This window comes from Aquila chrysaetos, chromosome 3 (genome assembly GCF_900496995.4).
Source record: "Aquila chrysaetos chrysaetos chromosome 3, bAquChr1.4, whole genome shotgun sequence".
Classification (NCBI taxonomy): Eukaryota; Metazoa; Chordata; class Aves; order Accipitriformes; family Accipitridae; genus Aquila; species Aquila chrysaetos.
Genome location: NC_044006.1, coordinates 18,359,831 through 18,380,752, shown reverse-complemented (window position 1 = coordinate 18,380,752; position 20,922 = coordinate 18,359,831). Strand labels below are relative to the sequence as shown.

General features: G+C 37.8%; 1 protein-coding gene and 1 long non-coding RNA gene across 10 annotated transcripts in view; one reads left to right on the top strand and one right to left on the bottom strand.

Annotated features, from left to right (window-relative positions):
* NT5C3A (5'-nucleotidase, cytosolic IIIA) overlaps nucleotides 1–14,737 on the top strand; it is a 29,084-nt gene extending 14,347 nt beyond the window's left edge. For 2 of the 9 annotated variants that reach the window (XM_030007541.2, XM_041122105.1), the window contains exons 2-10: nucleotides 1,944–2,050; nucleotides 9,073–9,171; nucleotides 9,622–9,691; nucleotides 10,397–10,443; nucleotides 10,831–10,931; nucleotides 11,189–11,278; nucleotides 12,534–12,696; nucleotides 13,160–13,360; nucleotides 14,114–14,737. In XM_030007541.2, the coding sequence (XP_029863401.1) occupies nucleotides 1,949–2,050; nucleotides 9,073–9,171; nucleotides 9,622–9,691; nucleotides 10,397–10,443; nucleotides 10,831–10,931; nucleotides 11,189–11,278; nucleotides 12,534–12,696; nucleotides 13,160–13,360; nucleotides 14,114–14,215 (975 nt within the window). In that variant the 5' untranslated portion in view covers nucleotides 1,944–1,948 and the 3' untranslated portion in view covers nucleotides 14,216–14,737. Of the gene's footprint in view, nucleotides 1–1,403; nucleotides 1,567–1,942; nucleotides 2,051–2,868; nucleotides 2,950–4,680; nucleotides 4,732–9,072; nucleotides 9,172–9,621; nucleotides 9,692–10,396; nucleotides 10,444–10,830; nucleotides 10,932–11,188; nucleotides 11,279–12,533; nucleotides 12,697–13,159; nucleotides 13,361–14,113 lie in introns of those variants that run through there. The other 7 variants (XM_030007544.2, XM_030007543.1, XM_030007542.1 and 4 more) reach the window with 7 other exon arrangements.
* LOC115338752 lies at nucleotides 11,379–19,673 on the bottom strand. The gene is made up of 2 exons (XR_003922522.1): nucleotides 19,591–19,673; nucleotides 11,379–11,599 (listed from the first exon to the last, which is right to left on the bottom strand). It is a non-coding gene; the product is annotated as an uncharacterized LOC115338752 (long non-coding RNA).
* Between the last annotated feature and the right edge of the window lie 1,249 nt (nucleotides 19,674–20,922).

Below are 20,922 nucleotides of genomic sequence, written 5' to 3'. Positions count from 1 at the left end.
GCATTACGCATACCTTTCCCAAACGTTATTATGGAGATATTACTAACCAAAAACATGCTAACTATACTAAAATACTATAAAAGGTAATATTCCCTGTATGTTACCTATTACAACAGTGTACAAATTTTATAACAAGTGGATTAATGGGAGCTATGAATCCTGGCAAATACCAATGCCAAGTTCAATTTACTGTGTATAATCTTTGCAGGGATTATGTTATATTTTTAACATACCTTTCAAACTGTTTTGCTGCTTCAGGATACAGCAGACCTTAACATGTACATTTGGGGGGACCTGAGTGTTGATGAAAGTTGCATGTTATGTAGCAGCTGCAGTATTCGCTAGTTCTTTCATCAGGTCAATACACACAGAGCACAACTGAAAAAAATGAAAGTACTATGTGTAGGTCAGAGTCTGAGGAATCCTAACAGAGTACATACTGGCCTACAGTTGGAATGCGGACACAAAACATATGGATCCACTGTACCATTCAGAAAAACTCTATTGATTTTTTTTAATGTAGAAAAACAGAACATCCTCCTTAAAAGGAAATTTTCATAACTGATGGATTTCTAGAGTCCTGGTAATGTGGTCAATTTTTTATAGCACTAGGGGGTTTGTAAGTGCTACACTACTAACCTGCCCTTGCTTCAATTCTGACGATTGCACTGGTCACACTCGTGGCCACGTATGAATTGGCCTGATGTTTGTGGTTGGTTCTGGCTGCCTGAAATAGTGATCATAAACCTAAGGTTGAACATCAGTTATGGGATAGTATAGGGAAGCTTGCACTATTGCTATAGCAAGAGTTAATTTCACGTGACATTTCCAAGCATTTACACAACTTCAAAGTGTAAATATGATTAGACAATACTTCCTTCATCCTCTCACAGTAAAAAAGATTCCTTTTAATACATTTTCTGTGTCACCTAGTTACTGTCTTTGATCAGGCAACATCCCTAATGACAAACTTCTGAAAGCACATTGAGTTACCTTGTCTCTCAAAAATCCTGACAAACAAGCCTCCTTGATTTCCTGTTTCAGTATCACATAGATAAAGTCAAAAATTAATTAAGTAATTACTTTGCTGTTTCTACACAAATAAATGTGTGCTCCCTTGTAAACATTAATGAGACTGTGTCAATGAGCTGTAGGAAATCTGTGGCACTCTGCAACAGGAAATCCTAAAATATTGAGAAAGTTTTTGTAAAACGGTTAAAAAGTAACAAAGTAGTAAACTTCTGCTTTGAAAAACAACTGCCTTCCTCTCTTATAGCAGCCCAAATTTGCCTGCTGCATCCATGAAAGCTGTTCATTCAGTGAAGGTCAAAGGTTTTGTTGTTGGTACACCAGCTGATCATCTGTAAGCCTCTCAGGCTGTACTGCTGAGCATAACAAACGGCTGTGCATTGCTGACGTGCGTCACAGGACCCTGGGGTTTTGCACAGGGATTAGTCAGCCTGGATTTGGAAACGCCCTCAACTGCACCTTGTGCTGCTATATTAGTGTCTCTCAAGCAAGAGGAATTTTCTTTTGCTTCTGCAGCTGCTCGTGCAAAACCCTCTGGTAAGTGCACAGCTTCTGTCAACATTACTGACTGTCTTCTGCCTGCATTTTTAAGCCAAGGTTATGAGCTGAGGCATTACTTACAGTTGTTTATTGTGACAAACTGTATTTTTCAAATAAAAATTTGATAGCACAGAATTGGCAACAGCACTGAAGGAATAAATATATTTACCAGTTTTTACTGAATAGGTTAATTCAACTTAAATATTCCTCTACTTTTAAATATGAATCAGAGTAGTCTTAAGTGTGGGTATTTTCAGAGTGATATAGCTATGTACCATGCATGTCTGCTTTTATTTCTATACAGCAGAAATAGCAAAGATCAGATAATATAGCAGACCAATTCTTAAAAGGATTTGGTTGGTTTTTGTTGGCAGCCTGTATGCAAGCCCTGCATCTCTGGACTCTGCTTGCCACCTATGCTGTTGCAGTAGGACAAAAGCAAGGACAGAAGAATCAGGAGTGCCCTAAGCTCAACGCACAGGTACTCTCCTTTAAAAGCACAAGAGGAAACGCTGTTGTCATGTTTTCTGTGAAAGCTCTCTCTCCAGATTTTTTAATATGATTTTTTTTTCCAAACTAAATATCAGAATCCAGCACATTAAGTGTAAAAAGATGTAAATAATTAAACAAAATAAAATAGGAAAAATTATTTTTAGTATGCATCCTATTCCATTTCTTAAAATAGCTTAGGTAGTGAAGCCACTCCGGTTATTTCATATAACCTGTGCTGGGTATCTAGTTTTGCAGCATGTTATCAAGCAACTGTGAAGATACTCAATGTTCTGTTGTTTCATTTCCATAATAACATTTGCCTATTTACTTTTTACATAAGTAGTCCTAAGGCTATTTCTTGGCAAAACTACCAGAAGAGTAATTTGGTAATTACTAGTTACTAAGGATTTCTTACCATGTTTGAGTTTAAATCATATGAATATAAAATGTATTATGGTTTTGGTAATTATAAATTGATAAATATCTGTCCTGAGCTCAGGTTATTCTAGCGAACTGCATGATCACTAGTGCAGTTCTCCTGACTAGCTGCACATAATGGAGTGACTGATGTGACTGCACTCGCGTCCGGTAGCTTTTAATCTTCCTGTCTAAAAGATAAGCCTACTACAGCTGGGGCTGCTAAGAGAAACCTCTATTGCACTCATGGACCAAAATTCATATTGTCCGAATTAAAGCCAATCTTGCTTTATATATATATGAGCATATAAGCACATGTAGCTACATAGGAGTATATACAGGTGATGGAAAAGATACACACACACTCTCATTCTGTGGTTTTTGTTACAGCTCCCCCACTTATTGAAACTCGTATATTGTAAATAGCAGAAGTTACATGAAGAACCTTGCATGCTTTTCAAAAGCTTTTTGGTAAGGTTTGTTTTCTAGATCTAGTAAGTAGATGAAAGTAATGTACTGTAATAACAGCGAAAAGAAAAAGGGAGTGGAAAATAAGATGTAAATTAAGGAATGTGCCCCTTTTCTTTATAATTTCACCAAACTGTTACTTTCTGCCACCAAGAACACTGAAACCAATTTTCTGTAGCTTGCCAGGGTATCAAATTTCACAGCTATCCCTGATGCCATGCCCTGCCCTTTTTTGGTACATGTCCATAAGTAAGTATACGTGATAGCTAGTCTCAGACCTTGGAATTGGGCATCTGCAGTTCCCAAAATAAATGTAATTTATTCTTGGTTTATACTCTTTTACCTGGAAGCTGTCACCATAGACTAGAAATAAACTTTACAAATAAAATGGATAGGATTCAATTATCACTTTGATTTGCATTTTCCTTGTTCGGAAGTAACGTTAATAGTTCCCTCTCCTTGCCAGCCCACCCTTGTGTCTCCTCTGTATCAAAAGTTAATAGGTTTGGAACCTAGTCTAGTCTAAGGCAGGTTTACCAACAAAGTAGAAAAAAAGAAATTGTGTGATGATCAAAATTCACATACTGTCAATAGTATTACAGCTAGTTCTTATTCATTGTCTTACCACTTTTATGATGGTCATCTGAATTTTTGCAGAGTATTTTTAATACGTCTGTAAGTGTGAGAACAGTTCTTACTATTATTCAGAATTACTGACACCTAACAAAGTACTCTATCAATCATTGAGAATTATAGAGAAGTTCCTTTAAAATTTTATCCACCCATAATACAGAGTGTTTTCTTAGCAGTGATTTTTGGGAGGCATCCATACTAGATTAGTCTTTGCAAAATAAGAAAACTTTGTATTTGCCAAGTAGTGTAGGCTTACAGGGTATCAGTATAAAAATACTTTGCCCCATTTTTTTATGTCCTTGGTCAAAGCATTACTTAGCAGACTTATGATGACAACCTCTTATATTTTTAGTTATTACTAGTAATATTTCAGGCTGTGTATCTAGATTTGACTGTGAAATGAGCCATATCTCCACGTAGTTAAGATAGCAAGTCACTCATCAGCTCATCCTTCCTAACTTAAAATTGCAGATAATGAAAAAAACAGAAGGTGCCACAGTCGTCCTTTATATTAAGTTTCCTTTTTTATTGGACATTATTTTTTAATCTTTTCTATTTTTTTTTTTTAAATCATAGGGACTTACATTGTTGTTTTACTGGATAGGGGGAGGGAAGTAACTGCTCTACCTCCAGCTCTCAGTGGATTCAAAAGTTCAGTATAATCTTAACTCCAGAAGATGACATTACACCTTGTGCACACGATCAGTTATTAATTCCCTAGGATACCTGATTGGAAATGCCTATTATGGCAGCTGTGAATTCACTTAGATACCTGCCTTCCATTTGAGTGATTATCACCAACTCTTGTTTTATAATCAAACTGACGCAGCATGCACTTAGATATACGCTGTCTCAAATACTAAGAAAACTATATATATAAGCAGCACCCAGATACAACATAAAAGCATCTCTGTTTGCAATTCTACTATCCAATTGTATATAAGAAACTATATTTCAAAACTAGAATTCAATACAGTCTTTACAGTAAATACTTTTCCTCTTTATTTAACCCAGCTACAAAGATGCATGTCTGATGTACTAAGTAGACTTGTAATTTTCAGAACTATCCTTGTTGTAAATGACCCATTCTGTGGTTTGTAGGACTGAGGGATTTCCAAACCTGCGTGACTCCATTACTGTTAATTCTTTAAGGTATGACTCTAACATTGTTAGCTACAAAAGAATTTCCTACATCCTTATTCCAGTTACCTGCTATCATAAACAAGCAGATCTTTCTTCCCTTGTCATAAATCCAGTTAAGCTCAACCTTTCAAATAATCTTTTTAGTTTTGTTCTCCTTGCTTCTCTTTGAAGGCTCCTTAAAAATGACAGAGACTAGAAACTTAAATGTATTTGTGGCCAGTCTATGTGCCAACCACAAATTACCTTTGGGAGTTGTCATCGTTTAACATGTGTTTTAAGAGAGATACCGGCCTCTGAGCTATTTCAATAAGACATAGATGTCCTTGGTAAGAAAGCAAAAGTCTTCTCACACTTTCATAAAATGACAGAATAAATAGGGGCACTTAAGTGATTCAATATGATGTACTTTCAGATGTCACAGTGAAATATGAATTCCTTTTCCTGTGCTTGTAGAAGCTCCTTGCTCTGACAAGCTTTCTTGCCTTTGTTAGGTGCTGTGGGGATTTTGTTTCACTGATTCTCTGTATGTGTTCTTCCCAGTCAACTGATGCATCAGAATTTTGGCCCTTTTGTGTATACAAAGTTGACTCCTAGACCTTTCTTAAACAACTAATAGAAACACAAATTTTATCAAATTGACTGAACTTTTCTTATTAGCATTTTTTCACTCTTTGTTGTTTAATCTGCCTTACCAGTTCTTTCCAACTTGAATCTGCTTATCTCTTTCAACTCTGAAGAATAGCAAACATGCAACAAAAAAAACAACAGCTGGACTGGGCAGAAGTGTAAGACATTGAAGGAGACAGTTTGCCAGAAAACTGGTGACTGTTTGTTAGACAGTTTCATTTACTTCTAATACAATAATGATAAAGCCTAAATAAAAGAATTGCTATTTAATGTTCACTTGCAAATATGAATACAAGGAACTAGTGATGGGGACAGTGGCTATTTCGACTAACCATGTTCGTCTGAGGCTTTATCAGATGCCATATCCATAATGAAGACTTAGGTTTGCCTATTAAAGTGCTTGTGAGACTGAAATTGTCTGGGTTATACTCGCTGCAGAAGACACTTTCTTTTTTAGCCCTAAACTAAAATACTCTTCATCTGACTTCAATTCTTGTGTAAAAGTGAAAGATGTATTAGAAATAAATGAACCTTAAAATCTGATCTTGAGTAGGAGTATCAGTTTACAACATCAAAGCAGGAAGCTTTCATCATACTTAAAATCTTAAGCAATGTCTTGTTTAACATCATCTACTAAAGTGTTTACTAAAGAGGTTTTTCCTCAGGTTGTTTCAGAAACTTACAAAAGGCCTCAGTCTGAAATAAAACAGTAGCAAACAATCCAACTTTCTTCATACAGTCTCTCCCTCTGATCTCTCCATCTCTCCCAACATATGTTCTGTTTAAATCAGTTATATTAGATACTAAGCAACAGACTTCCTAAGTAAACCAAACAATGTTTGAACTACTTCTTACAAAAGCATGCATTTAGATTTCACTTTAATTTTTGCATTCCAAGTCTAAAAATACATATATAATTTGCCTCCTGAAAGACAAAGGAATTAGATTAGTCAATTTACAGTGAAAAAATTACAAAGCATAGTCAAATTGCATTATCTTTCATTATAGAGAAAAAATGCTGTATACCCACCAAACAAGTGGTAAGGTTACTTTTGTTTACCAGCACTGTATAACATACAAAAGAAATACGATAAAACACCTTTAAAGAGTTGCAGATTGTTAATGTTTTATTTCATGAAGCTAGATCTGCTGATAATTGTGAATAAATATCTTTAAGTGATTTGTAAATGTATTTCTCAAAAGATTAGGCAATTCTTTAATGGCTATTTTCCAGAAATTTTATTTTTTGTTAACACTCACTAGCTTTCTCAATGATTCCCAGCCTGGGATGTAGCTGATAGTTGAAAGCCAATCGTAATGCACCTTTTTTGAATTTACTGTGCTAATAAAAGTGGCAAGGCACTGCAACCACACAGAGAACAACTGTCTTAGTTTAGGAGGTACAACTTTTGCAGAAAATGTCTTTGCCATAGGATGTCAAAGGAAAACCTTAAATCTTCCAAACTAAGTGAAATTAATGCAGTTTGTTTCTTTATGAGACTTAAAAAGCAAAGAAGTAGTAAATACCCTGTCATGACTTAACAATTTTTGGCAAGATATTCTGATATAGGTGAAACTTTTTGGATGGGTGGAAAACCTTAAAAAATTATCAGAGACTCACGATTAGGGTTTTAGAAGGATTTACATTTTTTGTTTTCATTACTGTCTTTGAGGATATCAGCCAGAAAGTAGCAGTAAGCATACTGTGGATTGGAATTATTTGTTATATTCAAAAATAGGAGCACTGATGTGGAAGAAAAGATACAATCCAGCAAGACTAAATGTAAAATCTAGCACTTTGTGCAACTACCTGTTTCTGCCTAGGAGTAATTGTGAAGACTACTTGACCATTACCAACTGAATTTGAATCATTCTCACCGTATTACTACTAACAAAGCAAGTGTATTCAGACATGTATGCAGAGGTATTATCTGAAGACATGGGCCAAAGCAGCCCTTCAGCTGAGGCCTTTTCAGAGCAGAGCAGAAAGGTTATACCCACAGTTATGGATGCTGTATTTCAAGAATGATATGATTCAAATGGATGGGCTAGGACAACACCAAGAATTGTCAGAGGTTTAGAAAATTGTGCTCTGCAAAAGATCGAAGAAACTGGGGTTCTTTAGTTAGGAAGAAGGGAAAAATATCCATCGAGCACCTGTGAAAAAGAATACTTCCTTGAAGATGAATGACCTAAAATTACAGTAAGGAAGGTTAAATAGAGATTAAGCAAACTTTTCTGAACATGAAGGTAGTTGAGCACTAAAATACATAGTTGAGGAAAGTGAGAAATATGTGAGTGGAGGTTTTGAAGAATGGGTTAGACAGGTATCTGCTGAGAATGATGTAGCTGTAATAGTTTGCTTCTACCTGAGGGCAGAGTGGACTAGGCTGTAATAGTTTGCTTCTACCTGAGGGCAGAGTGGACTAGAGCCGATACTTAAAGGCATCTCCAGCTCCTTCTTTTCCCTGACACACCAGTGTCTTTTCCATTACAAAAACATGTGTTTGCAAGACTTTAAAACATCATCTTTTTCTTAAATGATAACCTAATTGCAATTTGACTGCAAGGCAGTTGCTAATTAACAAAAGGCTTAGTAGCATCAAGAGCAGGAAGAAAGTGTTGCGTGACAATTGGTGATATGAAAACTCTGGTTCCAGAAATGTGTCTGGAAATAGAAGCTGCTTTTTTTTTTTTTTAGATTTTATTTAGTTCATTGCAGCAAAAATTACATGCTAGAAAAGAAAAGCTGAATGATCAGAATGTAAAAAATGTAATTCCTAGCACTTCATCATCTCTGAAGTTCTGTGTGCAGAAAATAAAATTTACTACTCATAAATGCCCTTGTAGACAGATTGCAAATGTCTGATGCCTTTGCTTTAAAGAGAGTCCATACATGATTATAAAGGAAGGAAATACATACTAAATTGGGAAATTTCTGTCAATAAGTACTTTTACAATTTCTGCAAGGTTGAAGAGAAACTTTTAGAGTAAGCAAAGGCTTGGCAGGGAGGGTGTTGTTTGGGGAGGGATGGGGGTTTGTGTTGGTTGGGTTTTTTTTCTTTTTTACCAAATTCAGCATTTATCATAATATTCAAGAAATGTTCTTCATTCAAAAGGAATATGTGGTGGGATAGCACGTGTTTGTTCAAAAGTGTGCAGTAAAACAGGTAATAGAAAATGACTGATGAACTGGCTATGGAGCAGGAATTATTTACTCTACAGCCTTGGAATACTCAGTTGACACATGCAGCATTCTCAACAAAAAAAACAGGTGTCTAAAATCAGCCTGTCTTCTTTATCTATGTTGAAACTTTAAGAGCCTGTTAATTGCACAAAGAGCTAGTTTTCAGGTTCACCATCTCCCAGTGACATACTTGAACCACAAAGTGATCCCATATGTCCTGTTTCTATGTATCTCCCTTATTTCCTACAAATACAATTATCTTTTCTGTGAGTGTCAGCTTATTGAATAATTTAATATTAGGAAAGGAAATGAAAACAGATGTTGAGAGCAAACAGAATTGTATGCAGTTGTCAGTTAATATATCCAGAGTATTTTTTGTATCTTCATACTCTTAACTTGCCTTCCAGTCCTGAGCATGTCTGGATGTCACATGAAACTTTATAGATACAGATCTTCCAATCTGATGGATAGCCGGTATTACCTAGTAAGTTTTCCTCTGTAAGTATATTTCTGTCTTTGTTCTTAACTCTTCATAGATGCCAGAATTTCAGAAGAAGACTGTTCATATTAAGGACCCAGGAAGAGTAGAGGAAATTATTTGTGGCCTCATCAAAGGTGGAGCTGCCAAACTTCAGGTAAAGATAGTAGAAGGTGTAACCAGTTCAGAATGAAAGCAAACATGTGATTGTTGTTCTATGCCAAAAGATTTTAAGAATACACGTATATAACAGAAGTCAGCCCTCAAGAAATCTCCAAAACGTAGACATGTGTTAACTCTTTTAATAGCCCTTGTTGACTCAACTGTAATTCAACCAGACATTAGTTAAGTAAGTGTTATAAACATATAAGCTTAGTAATTTCAGGAAATATTCTGACCAAAGGAATTAGAAAAACAGGCTTGTTAGAAAAAAAGTTATTCATGTGGGATATTCTAGCTTACATTACAATAGTTCAATAGAATAGGGAGATTTCTGTGACACATGATACTCAGCTGCAACTATTGTTGATCGTTCAGAATTTCTAGCCATTCTTTATTTTATCCCTCCATGTTGTAAGACAGTTTTGCTTTTTCTTTCCTTAAATAGATTATAACAGATTTTGATATGACATTAAGTAGATTTTCCTACAATGGAAAAAGATGTCCAACTTGTCATAGTGAGTACTTTTTTTTTTTAATACGGATTGGTTTGTTCACTCCTTTGAGTTTTTCCTAGATTTTATTTTTCTATCCAATTTATTCCCTAATATGAGATTTTATATTGACTTGTTACCTAACCTGTACATTCTAATGAAGTATTCTAGTGACTGTCTATATGTGGTTTTATGTATACATATTTTAATCACAATCTGTGTGAATTAAAATCAGATAAATTGTCATTCACAATTAAAACATTAAGTTCTGAACTATAAGATGTTGGTGGCTAGATACGGTAGGGTTGACTTTTATTTTTTAAGAGCCCATAATAGTCCTGATGCCTGCAAGAACCAGATAGTAAACTCCTCAGAATTCTTGATATTTTTATCCCGTAGCCTTTTAGAACAAACAAAGAAAATCCATATACTAATGAAGTGGGAATCCTAAAACACATAGGATGCCTCATGATGATTTCAGAAACAGTTACATCTCAAGAAACAGGTTAAAGAGCTTGTAATTGAGCTTTTAATTCAGAGATGAGGGAAGGACATATTCATGTTTATGAAGACAAATGTGCCTTTTACTGGTTTTTCTTACGAAAAGTTCTGAGGAAACATAGTGGTATGTCATCAAACATTGTCATCCATGCCATTTACAGTGTTGTAGAGCAAAGTAAAAGAAATATACCATCTTGTTTAACACTTTTTTTTTTTTTCACCCTCCAGACATCATTGATAACTCTAAGCTCATCACAGAGGAATGTCGGAAGAAGGTAAACGGAAAACCTGCTAGCTATTGGTTTGTTGTACAGACAACTGTTATTATTCACTGGCTGTACTGTGTGTTGAATTACACAGAATGACAAGACAAGGGATACTTTCAAATCCTTAAAGCTCTCTAAGCTCTCTCACTGGCTGCAAGACATCCCATCACTAATAGAAGTCAACAGAAATATTTGTATTCTTGTTAGTAGCATGTAGTTCAGTTTACTAGCAGCCACTTTTTCTTCTTAGATATATTTACAAGCTAATTCTTTGTTCAAAGAGCATTTCAGACTCCATTTTATTGAAATAATGTAATCAGAATGAAGAAAGTTACTTTGATTGGTTAAATCAAATACCAAGTGTTATTTTATAAAAATACATTAAACATCTGGTAGTTTTTTTCCTTTCAGTTATTGCAGCTGAAAGAAACCTATTATGCTATTGAAATTGATCCAGCTCTCACTATTGAAGAAAAATTTCCATATATGGTAGAATGGTAAGAGACACCTCCCATCTTCAAATTGTACTAAGATTAGATTTAATAAGCTTTTAAAAGCAAATTAATGGCAGTAATTAACTTTTAGCTAACACATTAACTGAATTAATGTCTGAGTATTGTGCAACAACTGGTTTTGCTTTGCTCTTAACTTGAACGAGCAAGAATTAACCATACAGGATGCTTTTCATCATGAGATTTGATGAAAGGTGAATCTTAATAAGTCAATTTCAACCCATTTTTTGTTTCTATTCTAGGTACAATAAATCTCATGCACTACTCATTGAACAAGGCTTACAAAAAGATAAGTTTGCAGAAATTGTGAGGGAATCTGATGTTATGCTGAAGTAAGTTCTTTTTGACTTGAACAATACTGTTTTGGAGAGTTTTCTGTAGATTCTTGGGGGGGGGGGGAACCACCGCATTCCTGAGACTGTGACACCTTAATCTTGGAACATAGTGAGCTCTTTATGCTCCCACTTTATTGATATCTTGTGGCTAAATGCCTACAATGATCGCACTGTATAAACTAGAGATCTGAAACTTTTTTTTTTAGTCCCATTTGTACAAGCTTCATTTCTGTAGATCTTCATCCTCTTGAACTTGCACTGGTGACCCTTGTAAAAGGGAAATGTAGAGTTCAACGTTGTTCCTTTAAAAAACATTCCCTGTGAGATAAAAATGCAGCATCTTGAGTAATATGTCTCACATATTGTATTAAATATTGTTCTTCCTCTATGGCTAAAGGCAAGTTTAAAAGCCAACAAAGCCCTTGCTTGAAATGTGCTCTGGCTCCCATCTCTTTTAAAGTTCTCCAAAATTGTCTGTAAATTTTGGACTACTGAAACAGGATGTTAGAACTTAACTTGTGGAAGTGTTTGTTTATCATACTGACTAAATTCTTACCTTTTGCAAAACAGACAAGCACACCATCTCTGCCTGTTTGAAAGCCTAAGTCCATGTGGGTTGAATCTTCATTCACAAGCTAAAATTCCCTCAAAAACTTCTGTGATAGTTTTTTTTTTTTTTATTTAAAATTCTACCTATTAATGTCTGTGTGGAGAAAGTGCATAGAGATAATATTATCTTGTTCCTGGAATACTATACATAGTTTTGATTGAGTAGTAAAAAACTTTCAGGAAAGAGTGACAATAAATGTTTTCAGGATTTAAAAACAAAACAAAATTAGTTTTATGGTAATAACCCTATAGAAAGCAAAATATTTAAGCAAGGAAGATTGAAGAGAAATGTACAGCCTGATAGTAACTAGAGAGAGTTCTAGTAGTTGCTTGCTTGTTCTGGGGTGTTTGGGTTGGGGGAAGTGTTTTTAAATCTTTAAAACACGATTAGATGTTCTTGGGGAAAAAATTATACAGATCAAGACCAAACAGCTTGATGCAGCAGTTTCTTGCTAAAACTACATGCCTTGTGTTAGGTTGATGGTTCTTGCTAACCTGAAAAGATGCAATAAAAGAAATAGTGAGATGCTCAGGGAAAATTAATTTTCTTTTCCAAAGACGACATGAATGTCTTCTGAAAACTCGGACTTTTCTTTGCTTGCTTTGTTTGAGATTTGATTTGTATTTACATTCTGTGTTGCAGAGAAGGATATGAGAACTTCTTTGATAAACTCAGTGAACATAATATTCCTGTGTTCATATTTTCTGCTGGAATTGGGGACATTCTTGAGGAAGTCATCCACCAGGCTGGGGTCTACCATTCTAATGTCAAAGTGGTTTCCAATTTCATGGATTTTGATGAACATGTATGTATGAAATAACACGTTCTTATCAAACATGACTCTGTGGTATTTAGTAGCTATTTATATATACTACAAGATGAACATTTTAATGCAACAGATGTAGCCATCTACCCTGCCATATAGCAAATGAGAATTGCTTACTCAGCACTCTCACAGGTAAAAAACAAGCAGAGGATAACAGTTCAAACACTTTTAGCATGGTGTGACTAAGATACCATTCATTTCTTTTAACAACCACCTCACACTCAGCCCAGTGCAGCGCTACTCCTCCAAGCAGGGAGGATCACTCTCTGCCTAGTCTTAACAATGCTATTACAGTCATTACATTATTTAACAGTAATTTATCTTGTTCATCATTAGAGATTACATAGTTCAGTGTTAGTTCAACAGTAATATCACCTATTTCATTCTAGGTTCTATCTTGCCTATGTGATACTAGAAATAACTTCAGTGGGTTTTTTAATAGGGAATATTAAAAGGATTTAAAGGAGAATTGATTCATGTTTACAACAAACATGATGGTGCCTTGAAGAATACAGAGTACTTCAAACAACTAAAAGACAACAGTAATATCATACTGCTGGGTGATTCTCAAGGAGACTTGAGTATGGCAGATGGAGTAGCAAATGTTGAACACATTCTTAAGATTGGCTATCTCAATGATAAAGTAAGTAGCCTTTTATAACCTTGTAAACTTTGAGTGAAACATTGTGAGTTAGAAACAGGAAGCTTCAGATATCAAACCAAGTGTTTGGCCCATATTTGTTTGGAGATTTTAAACATTTTTCATGGATTTCTTGCCTTCAGTTTTTTTCTAACCCATAAGCTACAAAAACACAAATGTAAATTGCTTTGGTTTTTGTACTGAACTAGTTCCAAAAAGGTATTTTGTTGAGAAGTAAAATTCAGAGGCTAGAGAAATTAATTCTCTTAAATTCCTGTGCCTCCTCCCCCTCCTGTCAATACTGGATAGATAATTGAGCAAAATTATAAATCTTCCGATTAACAGATTTAGGCCGTGTCTCCTGTTTTAGGGTTGGGGTTTTTTTGAGGTGACACAGAACTGATTGGTTGCCAAGTTATAATGCATATCCATTTGCATTCAGGAGAGAGAAAACTTCAGTTTTCTATTTCTCTCTGCCTTTTGGGAAGCTGAGGAAGTAGTTTTTCTTTCAGTATCTTTATGTGCAAGATCCTGGAATAAATATGAGGTGTTATATCCTGTAACGCGCACATAGTTATGTCAGGCTACTCCTACACTGTCATCCTGTGGAATTCACTCACAGGAGAAATAACATGTTTGCATGGCTCATTCCCTGAATTTGGTAGAAAGACTGGGCAGTATTTTAATGACAAAAAGTCTTTCAGAAATTAATTGTATCACTAAATGGGTCTTTGTCTTTATCCCTTTTGCAATTAGGTAGATGAGCTTTTGGAAAAATACATGGACTCTTATGATATTGTCTTGGTGAAAGATGAATCCCTGGAAGTTGCCAACTCCATCCTACAGAAAATCCTGTAAATTGCAGTCTCAAGTCACTCCATTCCTTCCAGGAGGCAACTGGACAGAAGAACACACATGTGCTATCTTAAATGTGTTTATTACTCATTTACAGAACTGTTTAATTTAATTTAAAACTTTTATCTTCATTTTGGTATTTTGAAATATATATATGGAATCCATTGTCAACTAGAAGCTCCTTTTACGGCTCTTATGCTGTTCTTTATTGTCTCACACTCCTGTTATAACTATATTTAAATTGGATTTATAGATGTGATAAACTGCTGCTGATGGGATACTATGGTTCACTGTCTTTTAATCAGGCATTTCAGAGGAGCATTTTAGAAAATGTGGCTATTTTGTAAAACTGAAGATGTAAACGTTCTGTGAATAAGCAGCATGCACATTTGTGTTGCCTTTTCTTTCAAAGAAGATATTTCAGTCTCAGCTGTACTTTGAAGGATCTTACTTATATGCTACAGACTGCCACAGAATTTTTTCATACATATATTTTTCTTCAGTAAAAATGCTTTATTCACCCAATTCAGGCAAAGTGTTTCTTCGTAATAGATTTTTGTATCATTACAAAGTATTTTATGTCCTTACTGTTTCTTTATCCTCTGTGGAATGGGGAGAATGTTTTAAGCTAGTATATCTGAGGTAAAGTTTCACATATTTGTAACAACAGATAGTTTCACAAGCTAATAGTACACAGCCGTAACTTCAGCCCCTTTTCAGATCCTATTTTGTCTGCTGCTCCACTTCTAGCCTGATGTTTCATGTCAAAGCTAGCATGGCTCATCTGAAATAATTGCTCTTGCAATTCTCAGTGAGCTGCTCCAGGCACAGAAAATCAAAACAAAGCTAGATCTTAATCTTGGATTTTAAAAGCTGACTTAGCCGTCTTGCAAAACCAAGTTTTCTTGCTACCAGCCCCATGCCTCAGAAGCACTTAAGGAACACCTCTCCAGACTGACTTTAAGTCACATTCCCACTGTCTGCAAACTGTAAGTCCAAGTATCAGCATAGCACCTAGCTCTTCTCGCTTCGTTATGCAAGTCCTCTCTGTTTAAACACCTACTGAATCCTCATAAAATCATAGAATAGTTTGGGTTGGAAGGGACCTTTAAAGGTCATCTCGTCCAACCCCTCCTGCAATGAGCAGGGACATCAACTAGATCAGGTTGCTCCAAGCCCCATCCAACCTGACCTTGAATGTTTCCAGGGATGGGGCATCTACCACCTCTCTGGGCAACCTGTGCCAGCGCCTAACCACCCTCATCGTAAAAAATTTCTTCAGAAAGTATTTCCCCTGTACTGAACACATTACAGTACCTCTCAGCATCATGTACAGAATGATACAGCTTAATAGAGCCGCAGCTTTGGAAGCTTAATCTAATATGTTGCAGGAGAAGTTAAAGATGGTGTTGTGACCCTGGTCCTAAGAGGTCTCAGCTGTACTAGCTCTATTCATTAATAGAGGCAATCATACAACTTCCCTAACATGCAATATAGTCATTGTTCCCCTTTGCTTTCTTTTACATACAGCAGTGACTGTGCCATCTTCCATTCCCTGAGGAATTGTAATGAAAATATGGGAGAGCCTAGATCTGCATTCTTTCCCACCAACAAGGAATACACACCTCAAGAGGTGGCATCTTTCCGTCCAACCTGTGGTCTGTTCTCTAAATTCTGACTCAGTAACACCAGTCACATTTTTTCCAAATGAGCTGACTTACATGTTACCACACCTGCTAGAACTTTCCAAGGTGGCAAGGCAGGGGGGATAGTTTCCTTACCCCACCTCTGCATCCTCTGTGGTAAACTGAAATTAAATCATCCCTGTATTTTGAATGCATGGCAGAGGCTTGATGCGCAATCTGAGGCAGTGTGAGCATCCTTTCATAATAACATTGCACATGCTGTGCCAGCAGGGAACTGCTGAGCACAGGGACCTTTCAGAAATTCCAGCCTGTATCTGAACAGGCAAAGACTGTTTGAGGGATGATGTCCTCCTTGTATACAATCTACAGTCATCCAGTTCCCTACTCCTGGCACAGGGGCAGCTAGGTCCCCAGAAGCAGGAGCCTTAGAAGCTGTCCATTTGAGCAGAAAACCACTTAAACCATAAGACAACCGGGGAGAGGATAGTGTCTTGGCTGCCTTCCATTTGAGAGCCATGACTCAGGCAGCAGCAGACTGGAAGAGCTGAAAGTGCCCTGACAGTGCCAGTGACAGGAGGAGACAGGAGCAGCAGCTGCCTCAGCCCTGGCCTGCCAAAGCCAGAAGATGAGGAGAGCTTGAAAACAGTAGTGACAGCTGCTGAGTCAGTGGCATCAAGATTGCTGCTATTCACCCTCTCTCATACACACGCACCCAAAATCAAGTGCCCAGCAGCAGCGGGTGCTGCAGTTGATGTGTGGCTGACAGGAGCAAAGACTGGCCAAGTGGGAGACACTGCACAGAACGGGCTGAAGGTGAGAAGGACTTGTGGCAGTGGGGCTGAACAGGGGAGATTCTGCAGCTCTAGGAGCTACAGGGTGAGCAGCTGCCTGCGGTAGGCAGAGTCACAAGCAAGGGCAGCAGGCCGCCTCAGAGCAGCCAGGGACAGAGCAGCTTTATCCAAGCCATCACAGAAGAGCAGGAGGAAGTGTATTAGAACATGCCAGCTATAGTGGGACAGGAGAGGCTCACAGGCAGGCACCCTGGACACCCAGCCAGGAGGGGCAGGAAGGATGTTCCCTAATGCACAAGATACACACTTTCTCCCTTTCTTCTCCTGCTTGGATGAGCCATGGAGCCAACCTTCACACCCAGTCCCTGTGCCCTCTCTCCCTGTTCCCTTGTTTGCCTGTGCCAGGGAGGAGGGCAGGACAGTCGTATTGCAAAACTGTAAGGGAGGGAGCAGCCTTCTGTGCAATTATCTTCTGCTCACGCTACGGTTTCAGCACTGCCGGCAAGCTAAGCAGGGCGATGTTATGCATGACTCCTCACAGGTCATCAGTGTGAGCTGCCCGCTCAGCGGCATGGTCTGTGCCACCCTGGGCATGGCAAGGTGCTCAGGGAATGCCACAGCATTTCCAGGGGAGGTCAGCAGACACAATTTCTTTAACAGTCTACATTTTGGGTTTTAGGCACCTACAGAATTTACATTAGCTGAGTTAACATCAAGGTTCTTTTGGGGGGTAGGGTTGGTCATTCTTCGTTTTGGTGTTTTTTCATTTTTTAAACAAGCAATCATGCTGGATCTTTTGTCATAGCTGCCAAATAAAAGTCCAAAATGCAAAGGCCTTCTGAAAAACACCAAGGTGTTTGGATGCACTGCTTACTCAACCAGTCTCCATTTGCAAGCGGCTAATTACCAGGCATGACTCCCAAAGTTTACACTGGGACAAAATTTTCCGTCTACAGGCGGGTTACCTTTGGAATACAGATAACAGATAGAATTTAGAGTATGTGAAAAGTGGCCAATAGCCACGGCTCCGCAGCACAAGATATGTCAGCGACACACTCCCTGGCACAAGATCATTCTGGCTACAAGCGTAACGGATATCCCTGGCCATCCCAGCGTTGGTGAAAAGGAGGGGACAATTCTGGTGTCTCTATGTAGTATTTCTGAAAGGCAGGACTGCCCCATGTTCTCATCCAGCTTGCCTCAGGGTTTCACATAAACTCACTGATCCTCCCTCCAGAATTTTTCCTCAGCTTCACCCAACCCTACAGGAAGCAAGCTATCAGTCCTTCAGCATGATGAGGATCTCATTGTTCAACCCACCCACAATTAAAAGAAAAAGAAAACACCACCACCACAAAAAAACCCAACCAAAACCATATGGGAAAGCACTAGCAGAGCAATATGGAAAAGGATTAGACAACATCTTTAAAAGCAGTTACCAAAACAGACCTCCATCTACATCTTAATCTGAGTTACTGAAATGAGTATTCAGCCTTCCTAGAGCCCAAGCTTATCAGAAGCGATCCCTTGATGATTTCCCAACTACACAGACACTTAAAACTCTTTGCCTTGGTAGAGGATTTCAGATCAACCAACCATCTTTCAAGCATTATGTAATGAAGATTTTCCAATCTCACCTCCAAGGAGATGGACAATGAATGGTCAGTCACCAAACGTTCAGTCCACAATGACAGTCACTTAAGGAAAAGGATTCTTACCCTCCCACAAGGAGGCAGGTAAGTTAAGATCTCCAGCACGCTTTTCTCCTTCTATCGTTAAATCCTGTCAGTCTCAGATTCTATGTTAAGGGTCTGCCAGAGCAGTGAACCTTTGCTAGGACATAAGAGCAACTAAGCCACATTGCAATCATCTGATAGAACCGATTTCCTGTACAAAGGGTATCTGCACACCAAATAATTTACTTCTTGAAATGCCACATGTATAGCTTTCTAGAGAAAACAGTTATTTATATGATCAACCTGAACCAGGAGGTCTGATTTAAAAAACCTACATAGTGCTGTACAGATTATGAATACCCTTTCATCATCTCACATTCCGCTGTCAACTGTAACTCTTGCTTATATGGTAGTTAATGGAAAACACAAGATGCATTTTTACATATCCTCCACTTTTTCAAAATCCCATCTTTTTGTCACTAGTCTGTTGGCTAGAAATAAGAATTGATACTATGAGTTGCCTCTCCAAAACCATGAGCAAAATTAACTGCAAACAAAATTTACACTGCAGCTACAAGTTAAACCATCCTTCTCCAGCAACCCTAATTCTTGTAATTGCTATCCAGATTCTGCATTCACTTTTTGGAAAGAGACAGTATTCACAGAATGTCTTTCTAAATCAAATTTCTAACCAGAAACATTTTGCAACCCTAAAAGTATATTTTATTTATGATTCAATTTGGAAAGAAAGGTATCATACATTTTCCAGACCATTCTCCCATAGCCAAAAGAGTATATCTAAAGTTTAATGCAAGGTATAAGCAGCAAAGTTAAGTCAGTTTGTGAGGTGGTTTTTTTTTCCCCTCTACTCACAGTATGTGTTCTGTCTGTAGCACATGTCCAAGGTCAAGTATTTGGGACCCTTATTTAGCTAAAAATGTTTCCTCCTTCTGAGTGGGTGTTGCAGCCAGCTCAAATATCCTCTTACTATCAAACACACACTAATAGTCCTGAACTGAGCCAAAAACTTGCACCAAGTACTAGCTAAATATGCCATTTTTAAGCTCAAAGGAAAACCTGAGTATTTTTTCACACAGAAAAAAAAAATTTGAGTTCAACAACTGCAAACTCTGATTTAAGTATAATTTCTGAATATACTTGGATTAGGCAGAGTTACACAGCAAAAAACATTGCTGTCAAGTTAGGACAGAAAAAATCACACAGGAAAAATATTTGTAAATACCTGGAGTTTTCTGGGTACATACCCGTGTTCCTTGTTCCATTTTCTTTCCACTGAGCCTCTGACAATCCAGGAGGTGATTCCCAGCCTTGACTCCAGGCAGCTTCCTTTCATCAATCTGCTGCCTAATAGGAGTCAGCTGCCCAGCTCTGAGAATAGCACCTGGCTGTTCATTACAGGAGTAGCAGCAGCCTGATTTCTGGAGAGTCTCTTGTTAGCTAAACTATCCATTTTCATCTGCTATTAATGAGCCTTAAAGAGTTACCATATATTTTTCTAAATAATTTATCTCAGTTACGTAGGGGAGAAAGTATCTAAATAGATACTCTCTGCATAAAAAAAATTATTTTACATTTCCAGGTAGAAAATATTTCCCTTATATCCATATCCACCACAGGCTGCCCTCTCTAACAGGATGGTGACATACATAGAGGGATTTTGTTATTGCTGGAGCTAGGGGTGCAGGGGCTGGGCTGAGCTCTTCCAGTCCATACCAGCACAATTTCACTTCCCAGCCAGCTCCCCTGGCTCTGGTTCGGTTAACTGGCAGGCAGACTACCCTCACTTTTGAAGGGCTGCTACACACTGTGAGAAGCAATGGGTAGAGGATTCAACATAAGTACAACCCTTTTCTGAGAGGGAAGGTGGCCCCGAGCTTTCCTTTGAGGTAGGAGCCGATAGCTGCCAACAGCAGGGAAAAGAACTGACAGGGTCTACCTAAGTAATCAAAAATTCTGGATTTTATGCAGTTTAGTCTAATGTAGCCAGGTAGTCCTGGCCGCTGTTGCCTATGTCTGGGCAAGTAAATGCCCAGTATAAATACAATCATTTTGCAGCAAGTTTTTCCATTTATTCTCTGCTTTCCCCCAAAGCTGCATTTTCATTTCCAAAATGGCAGCCTCCAGATTTGGGGGGGATAAGGTGAGGGGCCAACAAAAATTTCCTTTTGACAGAAAAACATCGTTTAGATGGATCACAAGCCATGTTTGCTAAGGCCTAAAGAGCAATGGAATGAGAATTTCAGATGTACTTACCCTAGCCAGAAGCACTGGTAAAGTCATACCTGCTATCCCATCACTGATGTGTGCTTCCAAAGAAATCCAGCATGGCGATCTTCAGGATTACCAACTGACTGCACTTCTGAGCACAGTACTGTTTTTGTCCTGCATCTGCCCTGAAGGACAACTCTGCCGTCCTGGTTTACTAGGAACTCCTCAGACCACCTCCTGGGAACCATCTGGAACAATCCTCTTTGCAGGAAGAGCTATTCACTAAGATTTTCCTAGATAAAACAATTCTGGATATCCAGAAGACAGACTTGGGGTTTGGGGGTATGTATGAGAACAGAGTAAGGAGT